General features: G+C 48.2%; 10 protein-coding genes across 10 annotated transcripts; 3 read left to right on the top strand and 7 right to left on the bottom strand.

The window, feature by feature from the left end:
• Nucleotides 1-251: 251 nt before the first annotated feature.
• Nucleotides 252-3,057, top strand: YALI1_E37198g (uncharacterized protein; the record flags this gene model as incomplete). The annotated part of the gene is made up of 2 exons (XM_068283169.1): nucleotides 252-1,209; nucleotides 1,724-3,057. The coding sequence occupies 2 exons, from the start codon at nucleotides 252-254 to the stop codon at nucleotides 3,055-3,057; spliced, it is 2,292 nt and encodes a 763-aa protein (XP_068139270.1).
• A 2,448-nt stretch (nucleotides 3,058-5,505) lies between these two features.
• YALI1_E37157g (uncharacterized protein) lies at nucleotides 5,506-5,811 on the bottom strand (the record flags this gene model as incomplete). Its single annotated transcript, XM_504640.2, has 1 exon — nucleotides 5,506-5,811. One exon carries the CDS (start codon nucleotides 5,809-5,811, stop codon nucleotides 5,506-5,508), a length of 306 nt encoding a protein of 101 aa, XP_504640.2.
• Nucleotides 5,812-6,806: 995 nt separating this feature from the next.
• YALI1_E37142g (uncharacterized protein) lies at nucleotides 6,807-7,394 on the bottom strand (the record flags this gene model as incomplete). Its single annotated transcript, XM_068283168.1, has 1 exon — nucleotides 6,807-7,394. The coding sequence occupies one exon, from the start codon at nucleotides 7,392-7,394 to the stop codon at nucleotides 6,807-6,809; it is 588 nt and encodes a 195-aa protein (XP_068139269.1).
• Nucleotides 7,395-9,746: 2,352 nt separating this feature from the next.
• Nucleotides 9,747-10,730, top strand: YALI1_E37118g (uncharacterized protein; the record flags this gene model as incomplete). Its single annotated transcript, XM_504639.3, has 1 exon — nucleotides 9,747-10,730. One exon carries the CDS (start codon nucleotides 9,747-9,749, stop codon nucleotides 10,728-10,730), a length of 984 nt encoding a protein of 327 aa, XP_504639.3.
• A 236-nt stretch (nucleotides 10,731-10,966) lies between these two features.
• On the bottom strand, nucleotides 10,967-12,037 carry YALI1_E37095g (uncharacterized protein; the record flags this gene model as incomplete). Its single annotated transcript, XM_504638.3, has 1 exon — nucleotides 10,967-12,037. One exon carries the CDS (start codon nucleotides 12,035-12,037, stop codon nucleotides 10,967-10,969), a length of 1,071 nt encoding a protein of 356 aa, XP_504638.3.
• Nucleotides 12,038-12,954: 917 nt separating this feature from the next.
• Nucleotides 12,955-13,209, bottom strand: YALI1_E37083g (uncharacterized protein; the record flags this gene model as incomplete). The annotated part of the gene is made up of 2 exons (XM_068283167.1): nucleotides 12,955-13,105; nucleotides 13,160-13,209. 2 exons carry the CDS (start codon nucleotides 13,207-13,209, stop codon nucleotides 12,955-12,957), a joined length of 201 nt encoding a protein of 66 aa, XP_068139268.1.
• Nucleotides 13,210-13,237: 28 nt separating this feature from the next.
• Nucleotides 13,238-13,601, bottom strand: YALI1_E37080g (uncharacterized protein; the record flags this gene model as incomplete). Its single annotated transcript, XM_068283166.1, has 2 exons — nucleotides 13,238-13,432; nucleotides 13,476-13,601. 2 exons carry the CDS (start codon nucleotides 13,599-13,601, stop codon nucleotides 13,238-13,240), a joined length of 321 nt encoding a protein of 106 aa, XP_068139267.1.
• A 1,640-nt stretch (nucleotides 13,602-15,241) lies between these two features.
• YALI1_E37063g (uncharacterized protein) lies at nucleotides 15,242-15,658 on the top strand (the record flags this gene model as incomplete). Its single annotated transcript, XM_504637.4, has 1 exon — nucleotides 15,242-15,658. The coding sequence occupies one exon, from the start codon at nucleotides 15,242-15,244 to the stop codon at nucleotides 15,656-15,658; it is 417 nt and encodes a 138-aa protein (XP_504637.3).
• Nucleotides 15,659-15,969: 311 nt separating this feature from the next.
• Nucleotides 15,970-17,513, bottom strand: YALI1_E37040g (uncharacterized protein; the record flags this gene model as incomplete). Its single annotated transcript, XM_504636.4, has 2 exons — nucleotides 15,970-17,367; nucleotides 17,511-17,513. 2 exons carry the CDS (start codon nucleotides 17,511-17,513, stop codon nucleotides 15,970-15,972), a joined length of 1,401 nt encoding a protein of 466 aa, XP_504636.2.
• A 182-nt stretch (nucleotides 17,514-17,695) lies between these two features.
• YALI1_E37033g (uncharacterized protein) lies at nucleotides 17,696-18,247 on the bottom strand (the record flags this gene model as incomplete). Its single annotated transcript, XM_068283165.1, has 1 exon — nucleotides 17,696-18,247. One exon carries the CDS (start codon nucleotides 18,245-18,247, stop codon nucleotides 17,696-17,698), a length of 552 nt encoding a protein of 183 aa, XP_068139266.1.
• Between the last annotated feature and the right edge of the window lie 661 nt (nucleotides 18,248-18,908).

Below are 18,908 nucleotides of genomic sequence, written 5' to 3'. Positions count from 1 at the left end.
ACTAAAGAGATGAAATCACAGCGATAATTTTACCGACATCTTCATGATGATTGATTATCATGGTTGTTATTTTAGACCAAATCGATGAAGGTTTTCCTGTCTCGCACGTACCAACTAAAATCCCAACTAAACTACTTACTGCAACTCACACACTCACTTTCCATCACAGCTAAAACCATCACTCTCATGCGCCTCCATGCACAACACGAAATGAAACACGACAGAGCGACCAGGACCAGCTAACATACACAATGTCATCCACCAGCTCCACCAACCGCGGAGCACCGGTGATCTTCCAATTCACCCCAACGCATCTCGTGGTCGGAGCAATTGGACAAGTTGGGGGACCCAATGTCATTCCATACGACGGCTACACGTTACAATGGCCCACTCAGGTTGAAGGAGACACAGAAGAGCCTGGCGCCAACCTTGGCTCGTTACTCAGCTTCTTACACAAAACCATCCGACATGCATTCTCGTCAGTTCTACTGCTGGACTCGTCCAAACACAAGGCCATCATCTGTGAGTCGGTGTTTCCACTCAGTGATCCGATCAAACGTGTGTTGAGATTAGTATTTACAGGATACGAGCAGATTCCACAGTCGTCACGTGATGGCAGACAGTCACGGGACGGTCGCCACTCAAGACATTCGAATGATGGTAGACAGTCACGAGATACACACACTCGCGAATCAGAACGGTTTTCAAGGGAAGGAGTGCATGTTGCTCGAAAGGCAGGCTTTCTGAACTGTCCAGGAATTGCATTTTCGCCCACCCCGCTCTGTCTGACGCTCAGTGCACGGTCAGACGTTGCTCTTGTGATCGATGTGTCTTCGGTTGAGATTACGATAGTCCCTGTGTACGACTCTCGAGTTATGTCCAGTCATGTGAAATTTCGAAAGGCTGCGCCCCTGGACCAGCTATTTGAGCACTCTGCTGACTCACATGATGACGACGACGAGGTGCCTTTGCATACTATTATTTATAAGCTTGTCAAGAGTCTCGACATTGATCTGCAACCGCCGTTGTACGAGAACCTCCTTTTTTCTGGTCTCAAAATTGAAGGCTTGGAAGCAAAGACAGTCGAAAAGCTTGATGAGCTGGGAACTAAATGTCAGATGATACAGCCCATGGACCTGTGGACTGCTACCACTGTCTTTTACCAGAGCACCGGCAATCCCGAGCGGTTGCGGCGTGTTCGGTTGATTGGTGAGTAGGCAAGACTGGAAGGGCATGTAATATAAACGTAATCATGATGGCAACGGACAACGTAAGGTCAACGGGGACATATTGGTTCTTCTCAAGCTTGCGAGAGGCATTAAAATAATACTGTCTACAAGTATCACGCATCCAACAGTGACTTTCGTCATTGTTCTTCCTCTTTAGCGCGTTGGACATGGAGCCACACAAAACCAAGTGGTCTATAATATTGAACCCTTCTGCGCTGAATGATAAACAGATTTAATTTTCCGATTTGATCCCTACCCATTGTGAATAGTATTTGCTGCCTTCTCGGACAATGGCTTAGACTCCATTTGGCGCAAGTCAATTTCACTGCTACCATGCACCTCCCAAGCATGGCGATGGTGTTGAGTTTGGCATGCATAATATTTATCACCATCACTTGACATCAAACATCATAACGCAATGAGTGTACTGATTGAGACTACCAGTGGTGAGTACGACCCAGAAACAGGTACAACCGACACAAGTGCTAACACAGGCGATCTGGTTGTTGATCTAGACACTGCTGCAGTGAAAGAATGCACTCGGTTTCTCGAGTTGTGCGAAAATGAAGATTTCAACGGAGTCATGTTGGAAATGAGTGGCAAGGTGCTGAGCACACTGAGGGGAGGCAGCGGTATTTCTGGGGGCCGTGACGGTGGTTCTAGCTCTGAAGTCGGAGCTGTTGGATTCAGTGAGAGTGGAGATCTTCTTTTTTCACTAGGAGAGAAACTGGATCATGCCTTGGGACACATTGTGGAGGGCGCGGAGTTACTAGAGGGTCTGAACGGAGGCAGCATCGAGATCATTCATGTTCTAGAGGGCCTGGAAACTGGTGAAGAGGGTGAAGATGCTGCGGAAGATTCTGTAATTGGCGATGATGGTACCAAGGAAGACACTGGGCTACAGGCTGGATTGAACATCACGAAAGCAGATTCAGCCAAGGCAACCCATGCAGCGCCATCGGAAACTACCTCTCAAGCTTTGACTCTTGAAATCATCGGTGATTTGCCTTTTGCTGAGATAAAACCCTCCGAGACAGTCTTGTTTGTGTGCAAGCTCAATCCTGTCACGGAAGCTGAGGATCTGGAGCTCATTTTCTCCCGGTTCGGCGAGATCACTGGGTGTCAGATTGTCAAGGATCCTGTAACCGGTAGCTCGTTACAGTATGGGTTCATTGAGTATACTACGCGGGAAGACTGTGAGAGAGCCTACTTGAAGATGGAGGGTGTTCTTATTGATGATCACCGGATTCATGTTGATTTCAGCCAAAGTGTGAGAAAGATGCAGCAGAGAAAACAAGGTGGAGGTGGCAGGGAGTGGCGGGATTATGACCCTGAAGAGAGGAGATCTGGTAGAGATAGCCGATCTGATCGTGATTCCCGGCATAGAAGGTCTGACGACAAAAGGTCTGTCGACAGAGGAGCAGATAGACAGTCAGATAGAAGGTCGCATCGTTCGGATCGTGACTCCAGAGACTCTCGGTCCAGTAGGACTAACAGAAGTTCCAGATCGGATAGAGATTATAGAGAGAGTCGAGACAATAGCGACTCACATGACTCTAGAAGATCACACAGGGATTCACGTGACTCACACAGATCAGGCCGAGACAGAGACAGAGATAGGTCTCCTGGTCGGTCCAGACGGCCTGACAGAGATAGACGGGACAGGGATAGAGACTACGATCGCGACAGAGATAGAGATGAGCGTGACAGCCGCGATAGACGTGATAGACGTGATAGACGTGAGGGGCATGAACGGGAGTCTGACAAGCGTTCCCACCGTCCACTTCGTTCTGACAAGGACCGTTCAGAAAGACGATCAAGACACTAACTCTTTCACTAACCGTCTGTCCTGTCTCTTGTCTCAAGCTCTACGACCATTTCACGGCCCACATTCTTGCAGAGATTGCTTTCGAAGAGAGCATGGTTGGAATGATGCTTGCTAAAAATAGTGGTTAACTCTCTTCTCTTACACTGGTGCCAGTCCGATAGTCTGGCTTGAAGAGATGAGCTGCTGCCAAAGCGTCGTACCACGGTCATACAAGTATGGTATCTGTGGCAGGGGTCCAATGTACAATTTCCCACGATCTTTTCGGGCCCCTACATAGCACTAATGTACCCCTATGAGATATATATGTATAAGCCATGTGTGTATAATGACGATGAAACGCGTGGTTTGGCAGGAATGTGCGTCATGTGTGTCTATTAATTGATTTCATTCCGGGCTCTGTCTCCTTGCATCCATGTCGAATTCAATCTCCCAAAGCAAACTTAGCTTGGACGGGAAGTTAACTATTTAGTTGGTGCCAAGGTGGGGGGTATGAACTGGTTGCTGGGGAGGGCAGGGTGAGCTGCCTGATGACGTCCATAAGACAGCATGTTCCACGTGTTAAACAAGGACCAAGGATGTGTCAGATACCACCGCTGACCACGAGAATGTGCCACTACTGTCTTTGTATCACGCCGCCTTGTATCACGCCGCCTTGCGATAAATTCTAAACGTACCCGGCTCTTCGCTCTCTTCCCTCCTCTGCACAGCCGTGAACCACTACAGTAGGACTCGTATGTACAGTATGAACTCTGATGAGTTAATCTGGACGCATTACGTCACGGTTTGGGCTACACTCCGAGGCGAATGGGAGAGTGCAGATCTGTTGAGATTTGCGTTGGTTGCATCTGCTTATGCGACTGCTTACGACTTGGGTTCGCCGTGAAAACCGCCGTGTATTTGAGTCCCATTAGTTTTTCACACTCGGCACTCTTTCTCGCCTGTTGCTGTTATTGGTCTCGGAGACCGACTGTGGTAGTCTCGTTAGGCTTCCGAATGTTATGCTATGCCAAAAGGCAAACGGCTAAAAATGGGACAAACACAGAGCCAATCTATAAGTAGCGGAGAGCGAGAGAAACACGGAGTTAGCGTGAAGCTTGAGGGCGAAAATCCGGTACATCCATGTCCATCACCTCCAAACCGGTCCATGTCAAGCGAGACAAGGGTGTGGGGTGGTGGTGGATGGACAGGGTCTTCGAGGAGGGCTGTGAAAAAGTAAATAAAATGAAAGCGGCGACCGGCATGCAAATCCGCCCTCGGATCCATATTCGCTCAGGCCCCATTTGCCATTTATAGCAGTAAACCTCGCGGTGCTTTTTTACATCCACGTACCGGGCACTTGTATGTACGATAGCTGCTGCACCAGAATCGTATGTGCGTGAAACTCGTACCGTGGAAGCTTCTTGTACTGAAGAGCTGACTAAGGGAGGCAATAGTATAGAGATGGAAACCAAAGTGCAAGTTCAAAGAAATACAATGGTTGTGGTGAATTATACGGGAGGGTAGTGATCCATCCACGATTGCCATCCGTTACCACCACCCATTGACCATTGACACCCATCCCCACTCCACAGCAACATTGATGGCTGTTGTTCCCCTGCCAACGTTGATAAGATGGTACGCACAGTGAGACAAGAGATGAGAAAATTGAGACAAGGGGTTTGCTGTGGTTGCGCCCAGGCCGTTCTAGGTGAGGCGGTACACTATTAGCACGATAGATGCGACGCGAGCACAGTCCACATGTGCATCGCCGCCACATCTATTCTTGTACAGTCCTGCCCTTTACACCCAAGCCAACTCCGCCCCAAGCAATGTTGACGATTGTAAAAATAGAACTGGGGACAGGTAGGGGTTAGGGGCATGCATGGAGTTAATGAAGTATCGCCATGTCTGGCCTATTATCACTACAATTCCTTGCTTGGGGACACAGGACAAGGATGTATTGCCAGCCCGGAAAACTGGCTGGCAAAGTCGTTCTTTTTGACCTTCTCTCGCCTACTACAAGTAGAGTGGGCCAATGTCCTTTCATAGATCCCATTTATCAGCCCCCTTTGTCAAGTAGCTTTCGCAAAGGAGTTAGACCAGAGTGTAAAGCCAAACATACGTATAGTACCGTGGGCAAGAGTATATCACAGACAGCGTAAGCATGAGTGAAAAATCGACCACTCCAACACCCCCAATTGAGTGGCAACTCCTCTCCACAGCTCAATTACAAAGTACGCTCCCCAGGATCAAAATATACAAATAAATTACAATGCGGCTAGATGCAAAGTGCCAGCATAGATGCGGAGGCCATAACGAGTGGCGTTGTGTCAGTTCTGGTTCGCTGAGAGGCAGCTGTTATCGGTGTGAGTTTGTGTGTGTGTGTGTGTGTGTGTGTGTGTGTGTGTGGGTGTGGTTGAAACTGTGCTTGCCGCTCTGTATCGCGACTTACCTGTTGATACCACCAGATTACATGGAAGTGGCCATGAGGTTGCCAATGTAGTCCTGAAGGAACTTGTTTTCGGTATCCAGCTTTTCGTACTCCTCCTTGACCTTGACAATGCGGTCAAAGATCTCGGCCAGCGATTCCTGCATGTGCTGGGCCTCTTGGTGCATCACCAGCACCTTCTCCTTGCTGATTCGCTCAATGTCGGACGAGTCACGTCGGGGCGACGTGGACCGCGATGCTGATTTGGGGGTCCCGGCCTTAGTCGACGACGACAGCATGATCGGGGGGTCTCTAGACGCGGCTCTACTTCGTGGTGGCGAGGACATGTTGCTGGGTGAGGTTGTGGGTTCGTGTGGTTGTGTGTGGTCTTGTGTAGTGGTGTTTTCGTGGATGTCGGATGATGGCTATGACGTAATCACGACTGTGGGGATGGAGTGGTGAGACTGTAGCTGTTTGTCAGTCGCAGAGCTTGTTGATGGGTCGAAAGCCGCGTGGTATGGGCGTGTTCAAGAGTAGGGGCGTGGGGCGAGAAAGATTTTCGTGCCAGAGAGGTGTGTAAAGAGTATTTATCCGTCACGAAGAGAGAAGAGGTGGTGTGGCCGCCTATAAGCCTATAAGGAAAGCGTAACTTTTTTGGGAGTCCTCTGCTAAAGTTCTGGCAATAAGCTCTGGCCAAATTAGATTAGACTTTCTGAACATCCCTTTTCAGTTGAGGCAGAATGACGACACTGCAAACAGCGGTCTCCTACAAAGCATGGCCAAGGTTTAGACCGGCCCAGGCCAAAGAGATCTAAGCTAGCGGGGGTGGGTGGGATGACAGCGGGGCTGTTGGGTAGAGACTGCTGTGTGCGTGTGGGTGCGAAAACGACATTTGAGGCGGCGACGAGTTTGCGAGCGGCCCTTTCAACCTTTCGGCCGGCTTGCTCTCGCTAAAGACCATGGTGGAGACCGTCGCCACTCGGTCGTCTTTCTTCTCTGCCTATTTGACCCAGTTAGAATAGCCACCTTGTGCATGCAGTGTGGACCGTTTTGTTCGTATAGAAGGGTGGGTGTAAACATAGAACACAGGCATACGTTGGGGCATAGATGGAGGCTCTGTAATAAAATGTGGGGTTCACCTGCCTGGGCCCCCCCCTATTCCTTGGCTTGAAACAGTAGGCTTGAAACCATGGCCCATGGTGGTGCTGGGTGTGTTGTTGATTGACATCAGAGTGTGAAAATATTGGATGGCACAAAAGGGTGTCGAACCGAGGGCCCTAAGTTAAGACTCTCTCTCCTCTCTCTCTTGTGGTTTTTTTTCTTGTCCTGTGACTCTGCAACTCTAATACGTGGTGGTTGGTGACGTCACATGTCCCAGACTCGACGATATACAAAGGATGGAAATCCGAACGGGAAAAAAATACAGAGAAACAAAAAGCCGAACCGTTGCCGAATGCAATCCTATAGCTAGCGCAGGTTGCCGAACGTTGGGATAAACATCCACATTATCGTGCAAACACTCTTGGGCGTCAGCTATAGTTGACGGAGAATAGAGATGGGAATGGACATGAGGATTCTGAATCTGGCCTGCAAGAAAAAGCAATTCCAAGCCGCCAGACAATCTCGTCGGTCCAATCACTCCGGATGAAACTGACAAGTGAAGCAATACTGTTCCTAGTACGGACGATATGAAACTCGTGCAAGCTGGAGAGAAGGCGCATAGTAGCACGGCAAGATGGACATTATGCGAAGATGTAAGAACACATGGACAACAGTCCAGCGGGTGGGTTAAATGCATGAGTTGAGGTGGCCAGTATCGCACTGAGACGTTCATTTCTGAGTGGATCTTTGACTCCAACTGATACCGTTGGAGAATGCACCAATGAAGCACTACTGATACTGATACAGCGCGGACAAATGTTGTAGACATAAACACTACAAGAAGCCGCTTCTACTTTTTCCAAATAAAGCCCCAATTAAGCCCCAATTAAGCCCCAATCAAGCCATGGAACAACCGGGGTAATCGCCGCCGTTGACTGGAGGTGAAGAGACAGCACTACCACCTACGGCGGGTCGGAGTCCTTGCATGCATTAATTGATCTTTTGACGTATCTAGGGGCTGGGACACTTACGTACTGTGGAGCAGACAGCTGATATATAACATGGGCAGCGTTTTTCAGGTCCTTCCAGACGCACCAAACGCCGTATACTAAGATATTACAGTATATACGTCTTGTGCGTACATCCGGTATTGTGTTTTCGCACACGGCGGCGGTTAACGGAGAGTGTAGGTTTCCATGAACTCAAGTGAATTGGCCGCTGGTAGTTTTTGACAGCCTTGTTGTGTGTAGTGTTTTCCCTTGTCTGAGACTTTTGTGAGACAGACGGCCATGGGTGATATATAATATCGTACTATTGTGACACTGGGACGAGGCTGACTTCCAGACCATGAACTACAGGCCATTGTTAGCCACGACGTCCGTTGTCCGAAGATCTCTCTCTTTTTTTTTTGGCAGTTTTTTTTTTTCTTTCACTCTGCGTGCATCTTCTCGTATTCAACACTATACAGTGTTCGTTAGGTTAAACATTGTAGGTGACGAATCCTAAAGGCGCTGGCCATGGTGAGTGTCAGAGTTTGTGGACAGATTAACGAGAAGCATACTTGAACCACCTCTTGGTTTCAGCCTATAGGGCGAAGCGCAGAAGATAAAAGGCATAGCTGGTTGCTATTAAAGCCGTCTGGATGTCCTGGGCATTTCATACGGGCAACTACTAGCGGGTATGCTTGTTTCCGAGTGTCCACCATCTCCGCCTTGCTAATGTACGAGGATGTACAAGTATGTACGAGTACCAGTACTTTTTAAATGTACGACGGCATGCATGTTCCGGTATTCGTACGTACGGATGCTACAGAAGCCGTTGCTTCCGGGATCACAGAGTTGGGGTTGTGTAAGACAAGCACAATACAGAGTCTGGATCTCGTCAGATTATTGGACATGTCAAATATGGTCGCCGTGCCAAGCCTCGTTTCTTGTATCTTTATCATTGGTGAGAGTTACAGTACAATTAGTCTAGACTCCGGATTTTTTGTAATTGGTCCATGGAACGTAAAAGGAGAACCTTCACAGCATAAAACGGGGATATTGGGTGAGAGAAAGACAAGAGGAAGGCCGATGTACCGGTACTTGTATAGGTGTGGCCGTAGCACCAAAGGAGGGAGCTAGAGCTGAAAACGTCACAGAGGGACTGCAGGCAAAATCCATCGTATCCGTCAAATCTCTCATCCCTTATGGTATTACTCTGCTACCCTGGACACCTGTTGCATTGAAAAATAAAAGGATCACCGCTAGCACCTTCTTAAGCCGCCCAGAATCTCCATAACTGGGCAGTCCGTCATGTGACTGCTTTTTTTTGTACCACAGTCACAGTGCTTACAGGTTAGTTCTTTGCCTGGTCCTCTTTTCGTTAGGTTGGCGCTCTCTCACTCGTAATCTCTACTGAAGTTGTATCCTACCCTACTTGTAGTTCTTTGTTTACTGAGAAGTCCTCCAGTACAAGTGTGACATACAGTAATTAGTATGAGTAGTCGTACAGCAGTGGTGAATCTCACTTGCTGTCAGGCAATGAGATTGATGAATCACGTGGTACAACTGACGTCCGCAATATATGTCCCTCGGACCTCCTCTGGAAGGCTGAACACACCTAATCGACAAAACATCATGATCATGATCATATACAGTAGGCTCACTCTAAGCTAAGCGACCATAATAAATGGGTGATCGATTGACTATCGGGCCGTTGACGTCATATACGCCACCTGACATTAGGTGCTCTCGATGCCTCTGCCTCTTCTCATAGATGAAATATAGACCCACCCGCTGTAACTCTGCACAAGTCATCTCATCGCTGCAACTCTCGCGGGATCGAGGCAGGCAGACGACTATGACGACTTTGTGCCGGAGACATGCAGCATGTGAAGATGGAGAACATTAGTGTAAGCGAAAGAAGACAAACGCAAAAGGGAACGAGAAAGGGATGGCTATGTCTCAAGCTTGCAAGTCTCAAATGAATCCTATGTTATTTTTTTGCAGACGATGACGTCTTGCTTGCTATTTACACATACAGTACAGTACAGAACGATTAGACCCATCTATACTTGCTGTTGCTATTGCTGCTTGCTACATGCACAAAAAGTTTCATAGTGGCATCTGATCTATATACTCTATCCTCCTCGACAGACACAGTGGCTACGAAAACGGAGTATCCTCTGTTAATAATAATAATGCTCGCCATGAGGCCGATACGACACAGGCTGGGGCCGAACCTACTCCGACCACTGCACACGACCTCGCTGCGTCTCTCGGAACCCCGAATCATAGAGAACGATTTTGCCACTCTCAGAGACAAATACAATGCTCCAAAATGGCCAGTGGTTCTGTGCCATGGACTGTGTGGATTTAATGAGATCGACACTCATCTGCCCGTGCTTCCAACATACGAGTACTGGGGAGGCATCAAGGAGAGTCTGGAGGGTGCAGGAGCTACAGTCATCACCACAGCGGTGCCTCCAGTGAGCAGTATCAAGGAGCGGGCTGAAACGCTTGCTGGGTCGCTCACTCAAATTTTGCATGATGCTCCTTGGAAAAAGGACACGGAGAAGAAGAGCCAGCAGGACAAGGAAGAGCCCAAAGTGAATCTAATTGCTCACAGCATGGGCGGGCTGGATTCGCGGTATTTGATCCACAACCTAGCCAAAGACCTACCCTTCAAAGTAGCCTCTCTCACCACTATAGCTACTCCTCATCATGGAACCTCTTTCGCAGACTGGTGCTTTGATGAACTTGGAGACAAGAATGTGGACCGGCTATACACCATTCTGGAGACTCTAGGAGTCCAGAACCCCGACGGATTCAAACAGTTGACTACCACGTACTTGAAGGAGTTTAACAAGACCACCCAGAACGATCCTGATGTCGCTTACTACTCATATGGTGCGCAGTACTTCCCTCACTGGTACAATGTCTTCTACCCTTCCTGGAAGATCATTGATCACTATGAAGGTCCTAGTGATGGATTGGTGAGTGTCAAGTCCGCTCAGTGGGGTACTTATCTCGGTACAATCAACAACTGCGACCATCTGGATCTCATCAACTGGACCAACCGAATACGGTACCATTGGTATCGACTTTCAGGCCAGAGACCCAGTTTCAATGCTCTGGCATTTTATTTGCATATTTGTGATGGTTTAGCAAAGAGGGGTTTCTAAGAACTCACCATGACAACGTATCATATCTGATCTACTAACGAGCCATGATGGATGTATATATTGTATGTATGAATGAATTATGACTATCATCGTAACTAAACGATTTGGAGGCGAGGTGGAAGACTTAGGGCACTATAAGTACAGTAACTCAGATGCCTCGGACTCGGGTACTAAGGATTTATTCATCTGATTGTAACATCCACCATCATATTATATTCGCGCATTTAATCCACCTTCTAAAGCTTGCTTTCCTTCTGGACCTTGTATCCCTTGAGAGGGAAGTGTACTCTGACCTTTCCACTCTCGATACCGTCCTTTTCACTGCCAGGAGAAGGCACCTCGATGACAATCTTGTATCGGTCAATCCCGACAACAGAGCCCTTGGTGGGGTGGTTCTTACCGGTGTCAAGAGGAACCACGCTCACAACCTCACCCTGCTTGATTCCAAGAATGTTGTTCTCGTCGTGCTTCAGCAGCTTGGACAGAGGGAAGTCGCCAGCGTTACCTCCCTTGATGATTCTGGCCACGGCCTCGTTGTGGGGCTCCTCGGTGATGTTGGGGTTGGAGTCCTTGAGGTCCTCAACCTTGTCCTGGACTCGATCGATCCAAGCAAAGAACTTTGGGAATGCCTCGGCAGTCACTCCGGCCTGCTCAAGGCCTCCAATGAAGATGAGGAAGAGAGGGATCCAGGCGTACTCGGCGTCGGCAGCCGAAAATTCACTACCCAGAAGATAGTCTCGGCCGTCTCGGAGATGAAAGTTCTCAATGGTGTCGGCCAGTTGCTGCATCTCAATCTTGGCCTGGTTCTTGATCGTCTCGTCCACGTTTCCTCCGATCTTGGCTGACAGAAAGTCTTCTCGATCCTTGGCAAACTCGGGCATGGCGGCGGCTGAAAACTCGGGAGGGAATAGGTTGGTCACGGCCAGTCCGAATCGAGTCATGGCCACCTGGTCGTTGGTGGTCTTGAACACTCCCTCGGTGACCAGATTGGCGTTGAAGTACTCGGGAGCAGGGAAGAAGTGGGTCTCCAGCTCGCTCATGATGAGAGAGGCCTCGACAACCACATCGGATCCAATGGCACACAGAGGAATTCGTCGGTAGTTGATACCCAGCTTCTGAAGGTCGGGTCGAGGTAGCACTAGTCGTTGAAGAAGGGAAACATAGGGAATCTTCTTGAAGTTGAGGAAAATCCGGGTTCGGTTGGCCACGGGCGACTCATTGTAGTGGAAAAAGGTGACTGTTGGAGCCATTGTGTTTTTGTGAGTGTAAAAAGTACGTGGAGTTGCTGTTCCTGGATCTCCCCCCATCTTTATACTCACCTTATATGCATGCGTACATTTAATCAGAGTTCAGTCCATGGTGGGGTGTGCTTGGAGAAAAGCAGTAGACAGTAATGGTTTATAAATCGGGTTTAGAGAAGAGATATAAAGGAAAATCGTATCTTAATCTAGTCGCACTCACGTGATGTACTTATTTTGCGACCTTCTCGCCTAATTATTACTCTCAAACACTCCGATGTGTTGTCCTCTTTTGCCCGATCAAAACACCCCACCCAACCACCATCGAACATTGCTCGTATCCGGCTGCACTTGACACTTGTGAGATAGGCTTTAAGTACGTGTACCGTGCCAGCTTCTTAGGCGGCTGACAAATGTGTGCAGAAAGGGGCGGAGATAATGAGCGGCTAAGCGGAGATAACGGTATTTGGCTGTATTATCCGGTTGTTTGCTAGCCACTTGTAGCCCAATTGTTTTTCAGGATCGTCATATATGGGCTTGGCTTCACCGAAATAGGCTTAACTATATGATGTTTCTGGAGTAAGTATTGATGAAGTAGAGTGGGAGGTTTGAACTATCTTCAACTATACTCGTAAGGATATGATAAGCACAGTGTGTCTTAGATTTAAGAGAGCCATCCCCCAGATATAGTTGTGATTTCAACAGGTTATCCACTTACCTACATCTGTTTAGCCGGGCACTTTAAACCTCTGTCTTCATCTGCCAGTTTCAAGCCACAGTTCCCGTATCTCTTATTTCCCCTTAGTGCAGTCCACTGCTGTAGGTTTCCTGGAAAGGGTACACGTTGCATCATGTGCACCTGTAACTGAGCTGTAGATATCACTGCCACAATGACTCGAGTAACCAGAAACTCACGGGGAAAAGAGCAATGACAGAAGTCGATCTGGCCAGCGACAAACTGCCGAAATGACGTAATCACCGGGAAATCAGATTGTCATTGACTTTGAAGAGCCTGAGGATGCGGAGGAGAGATCGGTGATGTAGGTCATGATGGACCAACTCAAGTCATTACAGGAGAAGGTAACCAGCATGGAAACCTGACAAAGACCCGAGCCGACGGAGCCGACGCCGAATTGACTCTTTCAGAAACGCCAAGTGAAGACTAAATTGAAAAGAAATCATTTCTGGAACCTGATATTGGACACATCGACTCTGGATAGTTGGGGGGAGGGGGAGTTCATGGACAGAGCCTTGTGAAGGTCCAATGGCTCAAGGCTGTATGGGTTGAAGGATAACCTGCTGAAACAAGAGTTCACTAAGAAACAGCAGGAGACCCTGGAGAAATACAACTTCAGTGGGGATAATGTACCACCGTTTACAGAAAAGTGGGGTTTCCTGAAGATTCTCAATGACTATGAAAAACGTGCGAATATGGCGGTGGACGGTTTCGCTTCTAAGTGGAAGCTTTCAAGTGTGCGGAGAACCTTTTCAAGGAACTACCATGGACGAGCGCCGAGAGTCGTTGTTCCAATGACGGTACCAGGTGCTTTAGAAGTTGTACGGCACCAATTACTGCCGAGTTGCCATAGTTGAGCAGTCTAACCTCAGGCCACGTCGATTCCAGGACTTGCATTCATATCTCACCGTCTACACCTGGTTATGGATTCTCGGAGGACAAGACGGACATGCAGCAGATTCGTCTGAGAGTCTGTTCGACTACTTGAAGTCAGATATAGCTTGACAGGCTATTCAGCGGTTAGACCTAAGGCAAGGAGACGAGTTATTGGACGAATGTGCAGAAGCCAGATCAGCAGTACTGGCGGAACAAGGTAAGACAGCTGAAGCGAGTTCGTTCAGCCAACAAAAACTTGAGCCACGAAGCGGGAAGATGTTCAAAACAGAAACCCTACGGTTCTGAGAGATTGGTACCATTCCAACAGATGTTTCAAGTGTCGAGGTATGGGCCATGTGTTGAAGGACCGAGTCAATGTCGGTACACACTGATGAGGAGGAGTATGCATGAGTGTGATAAACAAGCGGATAACTGAAGCCCGTTGCGTATAATACCATTGATGTTTATTTATTGGCTATCCCAAGAGGCGTATATGGACCATCTCGGTTCCAGTAGTTCAGCAGGGTATTATGTTGTCGCTATAACCTCACCTTGAATGGCACGCTTTTCAAGATTCTCTTTTCGTAGCATTGGGCATTTTACAATGAAAATGGATATAAAAAAAGATGCTACACGATTGTGATATCACTTATGGATACCAATTCAGATCTCTATCACTGCTCCTAATCATACAAGACCACTTTCTAACATGCTTAGTCAGCTTATACAACCAAGACGTTCTGCGTTAACAATCTTCCTTGATAAGAGACATGAGCTCGCGTAAACAAATTTCATATGTTCAATTCACAAATTGGCTAGTAATAGGTATAGGTATACAGTGTACTCGCCCCTGACATTCCATCACCGATGAAGTGTGCATACTTGCACGATAGTATCACCACGCAGCACCAGGTTGGGTGTTCGAACTTAATTCACTTTGCATCTCCGTCACTCATCGACAACACACACAATGTGAGTAGGGCTTTCTTGGAGGGGGATGCGCACGGCTCGAACGCCGCTAACTCAGGTCTGAATCGGATGTCTATGCTCCGAATTATGCGCCGTTCTTCGGTTTTGCAGGGTGAGTTGTTATGGGGTACTATCCCTCCACTAGTTGATGACACACGTCGACTAGTGAGGGTGACGATGATGGACGATATTGGGAATAACGGTGAAGAAATTGAACCAGGTAGAGATGGCTCTTGTGAGTGGTGGTTTTGTTTCTGATGAGACCAGTGCTCTCATTTGTCAATGACTACCACATGTCATGATAATGGCTACGACAACGGCAACGACAACGGCAACGACAACAACAACAGCAACATTATGACAATTGTGAAGCCCGTGTGAAGGGATGCACCATGAAGTCAAAACAGAGACTTTTTTCATTCATGGATAGGACTGTGTTGATATCGCAAGACAGTTTGGTGACACGATATGCCCCTTTGTCTTACAACTGCTGCTCTATCATGCCAGATAGGTACAAGGATAGGTCGTATTCAGCCTATGAGGGTATGAGGGTAATCAATGACTGCTCCAGTCAAGTTTTCACCAGCGTCTTTTATCATAAGTTGCAAGTATTTCTTCTCATATTGTTACCACTCCTCCCATAATCATTCGGTCCTTTCCGTCATTCCTACTAACACAGATGCTGCGCAGCAATGGTGCTGTCCTCTGCCGGAGCCGCTATTGGAACCGCCAAGTCCGGTATCGGTATTGCCGGTATCGGTGTGTTCAAGCCTGAATTGATCATGAAGTCTCTCATTCCCGTCGTCATGAGTGGTATTCTGTCCGTTTACGGCCTCGTGGTGTCTGTACTGATTGCCGGCTCGCTGTCCCCCACAGAAAACTACTCGTTGTTCAACGGCTTCATGCATCTGGCCTGTGGTCTCTCGGTAGGCTTCGCTGCCCTGGCCTCGGGTTACGCCATTGGTATTGTCGGTGACGAGGGTGTGCGAAACTTCATGCTGCAGCCCCGTCTGTTTGTCGGCATTGTGCTGATTCTCATTTTCGCTGAAGTGTTGGGTCTCTACGGTATGATTATCGCCCTGATTCTCAACACCAAGGGCTCTGGTTAGTCAGATATATATTAACAATAATTAGATGAACGATTGAAGGAACCGCAAGCACAAAGGTTGTGGGTTGGTAGTTAATAGGAGTAGAGAGAGGTCGGTACGATATGAGAGAAGGTACGCTATACCTTCCCTCATAATCCGATATTATACGCAAATGTCCACTTATTATAATCTATCTGTACATACTGTACATACTGTACCAAGATGAACTGTAACTACAGTATAGAACGCATGTTCTACTGTGAATATCTTTAGGGCTACAACACAAGCTCTAATTAAATATATCAATACAATACATACATCTACCTATACCCTTAAGCCGAGGTGTCCATGGCATCCTTCTCTCGCTCACCCAGCTTAGCGGTTCCGTCCTCACCAACGTAGTTGTTAGAAGAAGACAGAAACTGCACGGATCGAGCGGTATCCAAAAACAGAGAGTATGCTCGCTTCACGTCCTCTAAGCCCACACTGCTGGCCTTTCGCTTCTGGGCCAGCATGTGAGACACAGAAATCAGGTTGGATCCGTATCGGAGAGAGGTATCGGCTCCGATGGAAGTCAGAATCTCCAGAGCCTCGGGGCTCAGTTCAACCTCCTCCTCGTTGGCTCGGATCTGCAGAATCTGCTTCACCTCGTCAGGGGAGTAGGGAGAAGTGGGGATAATAATGACTCGATCGAGGAGATCGACGGGCAGTCCGTGAGGAGACTTGTAGTCGGTTCCTCTGGTGGTAGACTGACCTCGATTGGTGGCCATGATGACAATGGGAGCCATATCGTCCTCCAGAGCTCTGTTGATGAACGAGAAACACTCCATGTCGAGCATGTGGACCTCATCAATGAACAGGACACCAGGCACAATCTCGGCCTTACCCTCTTCCTTCCACTCGGCAACCTTGGTGTTGATCTGCTCTCGCACCTCAGGTCGGATCTCTCCGGTATCTCCAGAAAACAGAGCCAGGAATCCCTGGGATCGAGAGTTGATGACATCGATCTCGTGCAGGGATACAGTGTGGATCACCTCCTTTCGCTGCTGCAGCTCGCCCTCGGGACACTGCACAAACTTGGTGTCAGCTCCCAGAGCATCGTAGTCTCGAGCTCGAGCAAAAGATCGTCCGAGCTTGGTGATTCGGCCAGATGCCTTGTCGATGGAAATGACGTCGCCGGCAGTCACCTTTTCGTTGCTCAGCGAGTCGATCATCTTGTGTCCCAGGTCATAGATAGTCTCCATGTCTGTTGTTTTGATGGTCAGCTTACCCTGCTTGTGTCCTCCACTCAGACTTCGGTCGATTTGGATCTCCACCACCTCTCCCTCGATGATGTCTGTGGTCTCCTTGATTCGCACGCCAATGGACTTTCGGAAGGCCTGGTTGAGAGCCTCAGTCTTGGACAGCTCCAGAGAGTAGATTTCGGAACCAGCCAAAGAAGTGAAAGGAACATCAGAGCCAAGAGACTGAGAAATACCCATGGCAATGGCGGTCTTTCCGGTGGAAGGAGGACCGGCGAGAAGCACAGACCGACCGGCAATCTTGCCGTCCTTAATCATCTGAAGCACCACTGCTGCTGCTCTTCGAGCCTTGACCTGGCCCACCATTCCCTGGGCGTTTTCCTTGGGAGTCAGCGAATTGGGCTCCAGACCCAGACCGGTGATGTGTGAGTGTGCGGCCACCAGATTGAGGCCCCGCACATCTTTTGCTTGTGCGACTGTGGCGATAGACTGAGTTAGAGAAGACCTTCAAAAGTAGAAGCAAAGGGTTGAATCGTGAGTTTTCAGAGCCATAAGAGGATATAAACGCATTCGTTAATGTCTCTTTGTCTGCAACTCGCTCCATCACTCCTCCCGCTCATCCAAATACTCACCATTGTGATGTTTAGTTGTGATAGAAAAAGTTGGTGTAATGTTCGTCAAGATATTTTGGACCTGCGGAACTCTATTTGGAGGCAGAAGTGCCTGATATAGGTAAGACAACAATAGTCGATAGAATAGTTTGTGTAGTCCATTGATTATGTTAGTAGTTTTATGATGCGAATAATGTGTGTCTTCTCTATGTCTCCGCCATGATCTCTTTGAAATCTGTTGCTCGCAACAACAGGAAAACAGGCAGTAGAAGCAGTGCTAGTACGCTTAACACCCCTACCACCAAAAGTCCCAACTGCAATACTATGGGAAGCAGGATAAGCTCGAGAATCAGTAGAGGAAGATGGCCGGGAGATAACTTCCTGTTGGAGTCCACGAACGACACAAAAAAGCGCCTGATCCGGACCCAGGAAGATGGCGGTGGTTTCAGGGTGCTCCGAAACGTCCCTCTTTTGATTTTTGTCGACTTTGGACGTCTCTGAGCCGACCTTGGCTGGTCCCGCAGTGACCCCCTTACATCTCCACCTCTGCTTGATGCTGTTGTCCGTTTTGCGGTCCGTTTTTCAGACGTGATGGTCGTGAAACTGGGGTCTGAGAGCGGTCTGTTCTCCTCCATGAGTGTCTGTAAAGACGCTGTTTCGCCAGTGTTGTCGAAGAGGTAGATAATTGACTGGCGTGAGAAAAGGCACGTTGTTACAGGGTTGTTGCATGAGGACCGTAAGAGTGCCAGTGTGGGCATATGGAGCCGAGGTACGATACTGACATTGAAGAATGACGTCGAACCAGAGTGATCTTGACGGACAGAGTGGTATTGATATTAGCATGTGACTTTGTGAACACTTCTCGTCTACCGTTGCAGCTATCACTATTACAACAGCTTATCAAAGATCGACAATACAGGACATCGTCAGACACGAGGTCCATGTTGACTCCAGCCAACTTCTGGTATTAGATCTTACTCCGGGGTGATGTGATTATGACAACAAGAATGTTGAGGGTGACTGTTGATGACATGAATTAGAAATGAGCTCCAAAATCGTCGTATTTCGTATTCATGTTCCTAATTTTCAACATCTGGTCTTGCGGATCTACGGAAGCATGCTTCTCAATAAATTACTCTTGTACTCACACGGTAGTATGTACACTTGACAAAGGTTGGGAGGAACTCCAGTAATGATACGAATTAATTCACAGGAGGTAACATTACGAGTGAGTGACGTGCAAGAAAATGTTGGAGCTGATTAGTCATCAATGACAATATAACTAGTCACGTGACTATTTGTCTCCAAGAGCTCGCCAATCACCTTCTGCTTGTTGCCAGTCATTCTCAGTGCTTCCATGCTCACCACATCACCTTGAGGAGTGAGTGGGTGTGGAGCTTATTTCAGCGACTTTTCAAA

This window comes from Yarrowia lipolytica, chromosome 1E, assembly GCF_001761485.1.
Source record: "Yarrowia lipolytica chromosome 1E, complete sequence".
In the NCBI taxonomy this organism is placed as follows: domain Eukaryota; kingdom Fungi; phylum Ascomycota; class Dipodascomycetes; order Dipodascales; genus Yarrowia; species Yarrowia lipolytica.
The sequence above is the reverse complement of the archived record's forward strand: the minus strand, read 5'-3'. Positions and strand labels throughout refer to the sequence as shown.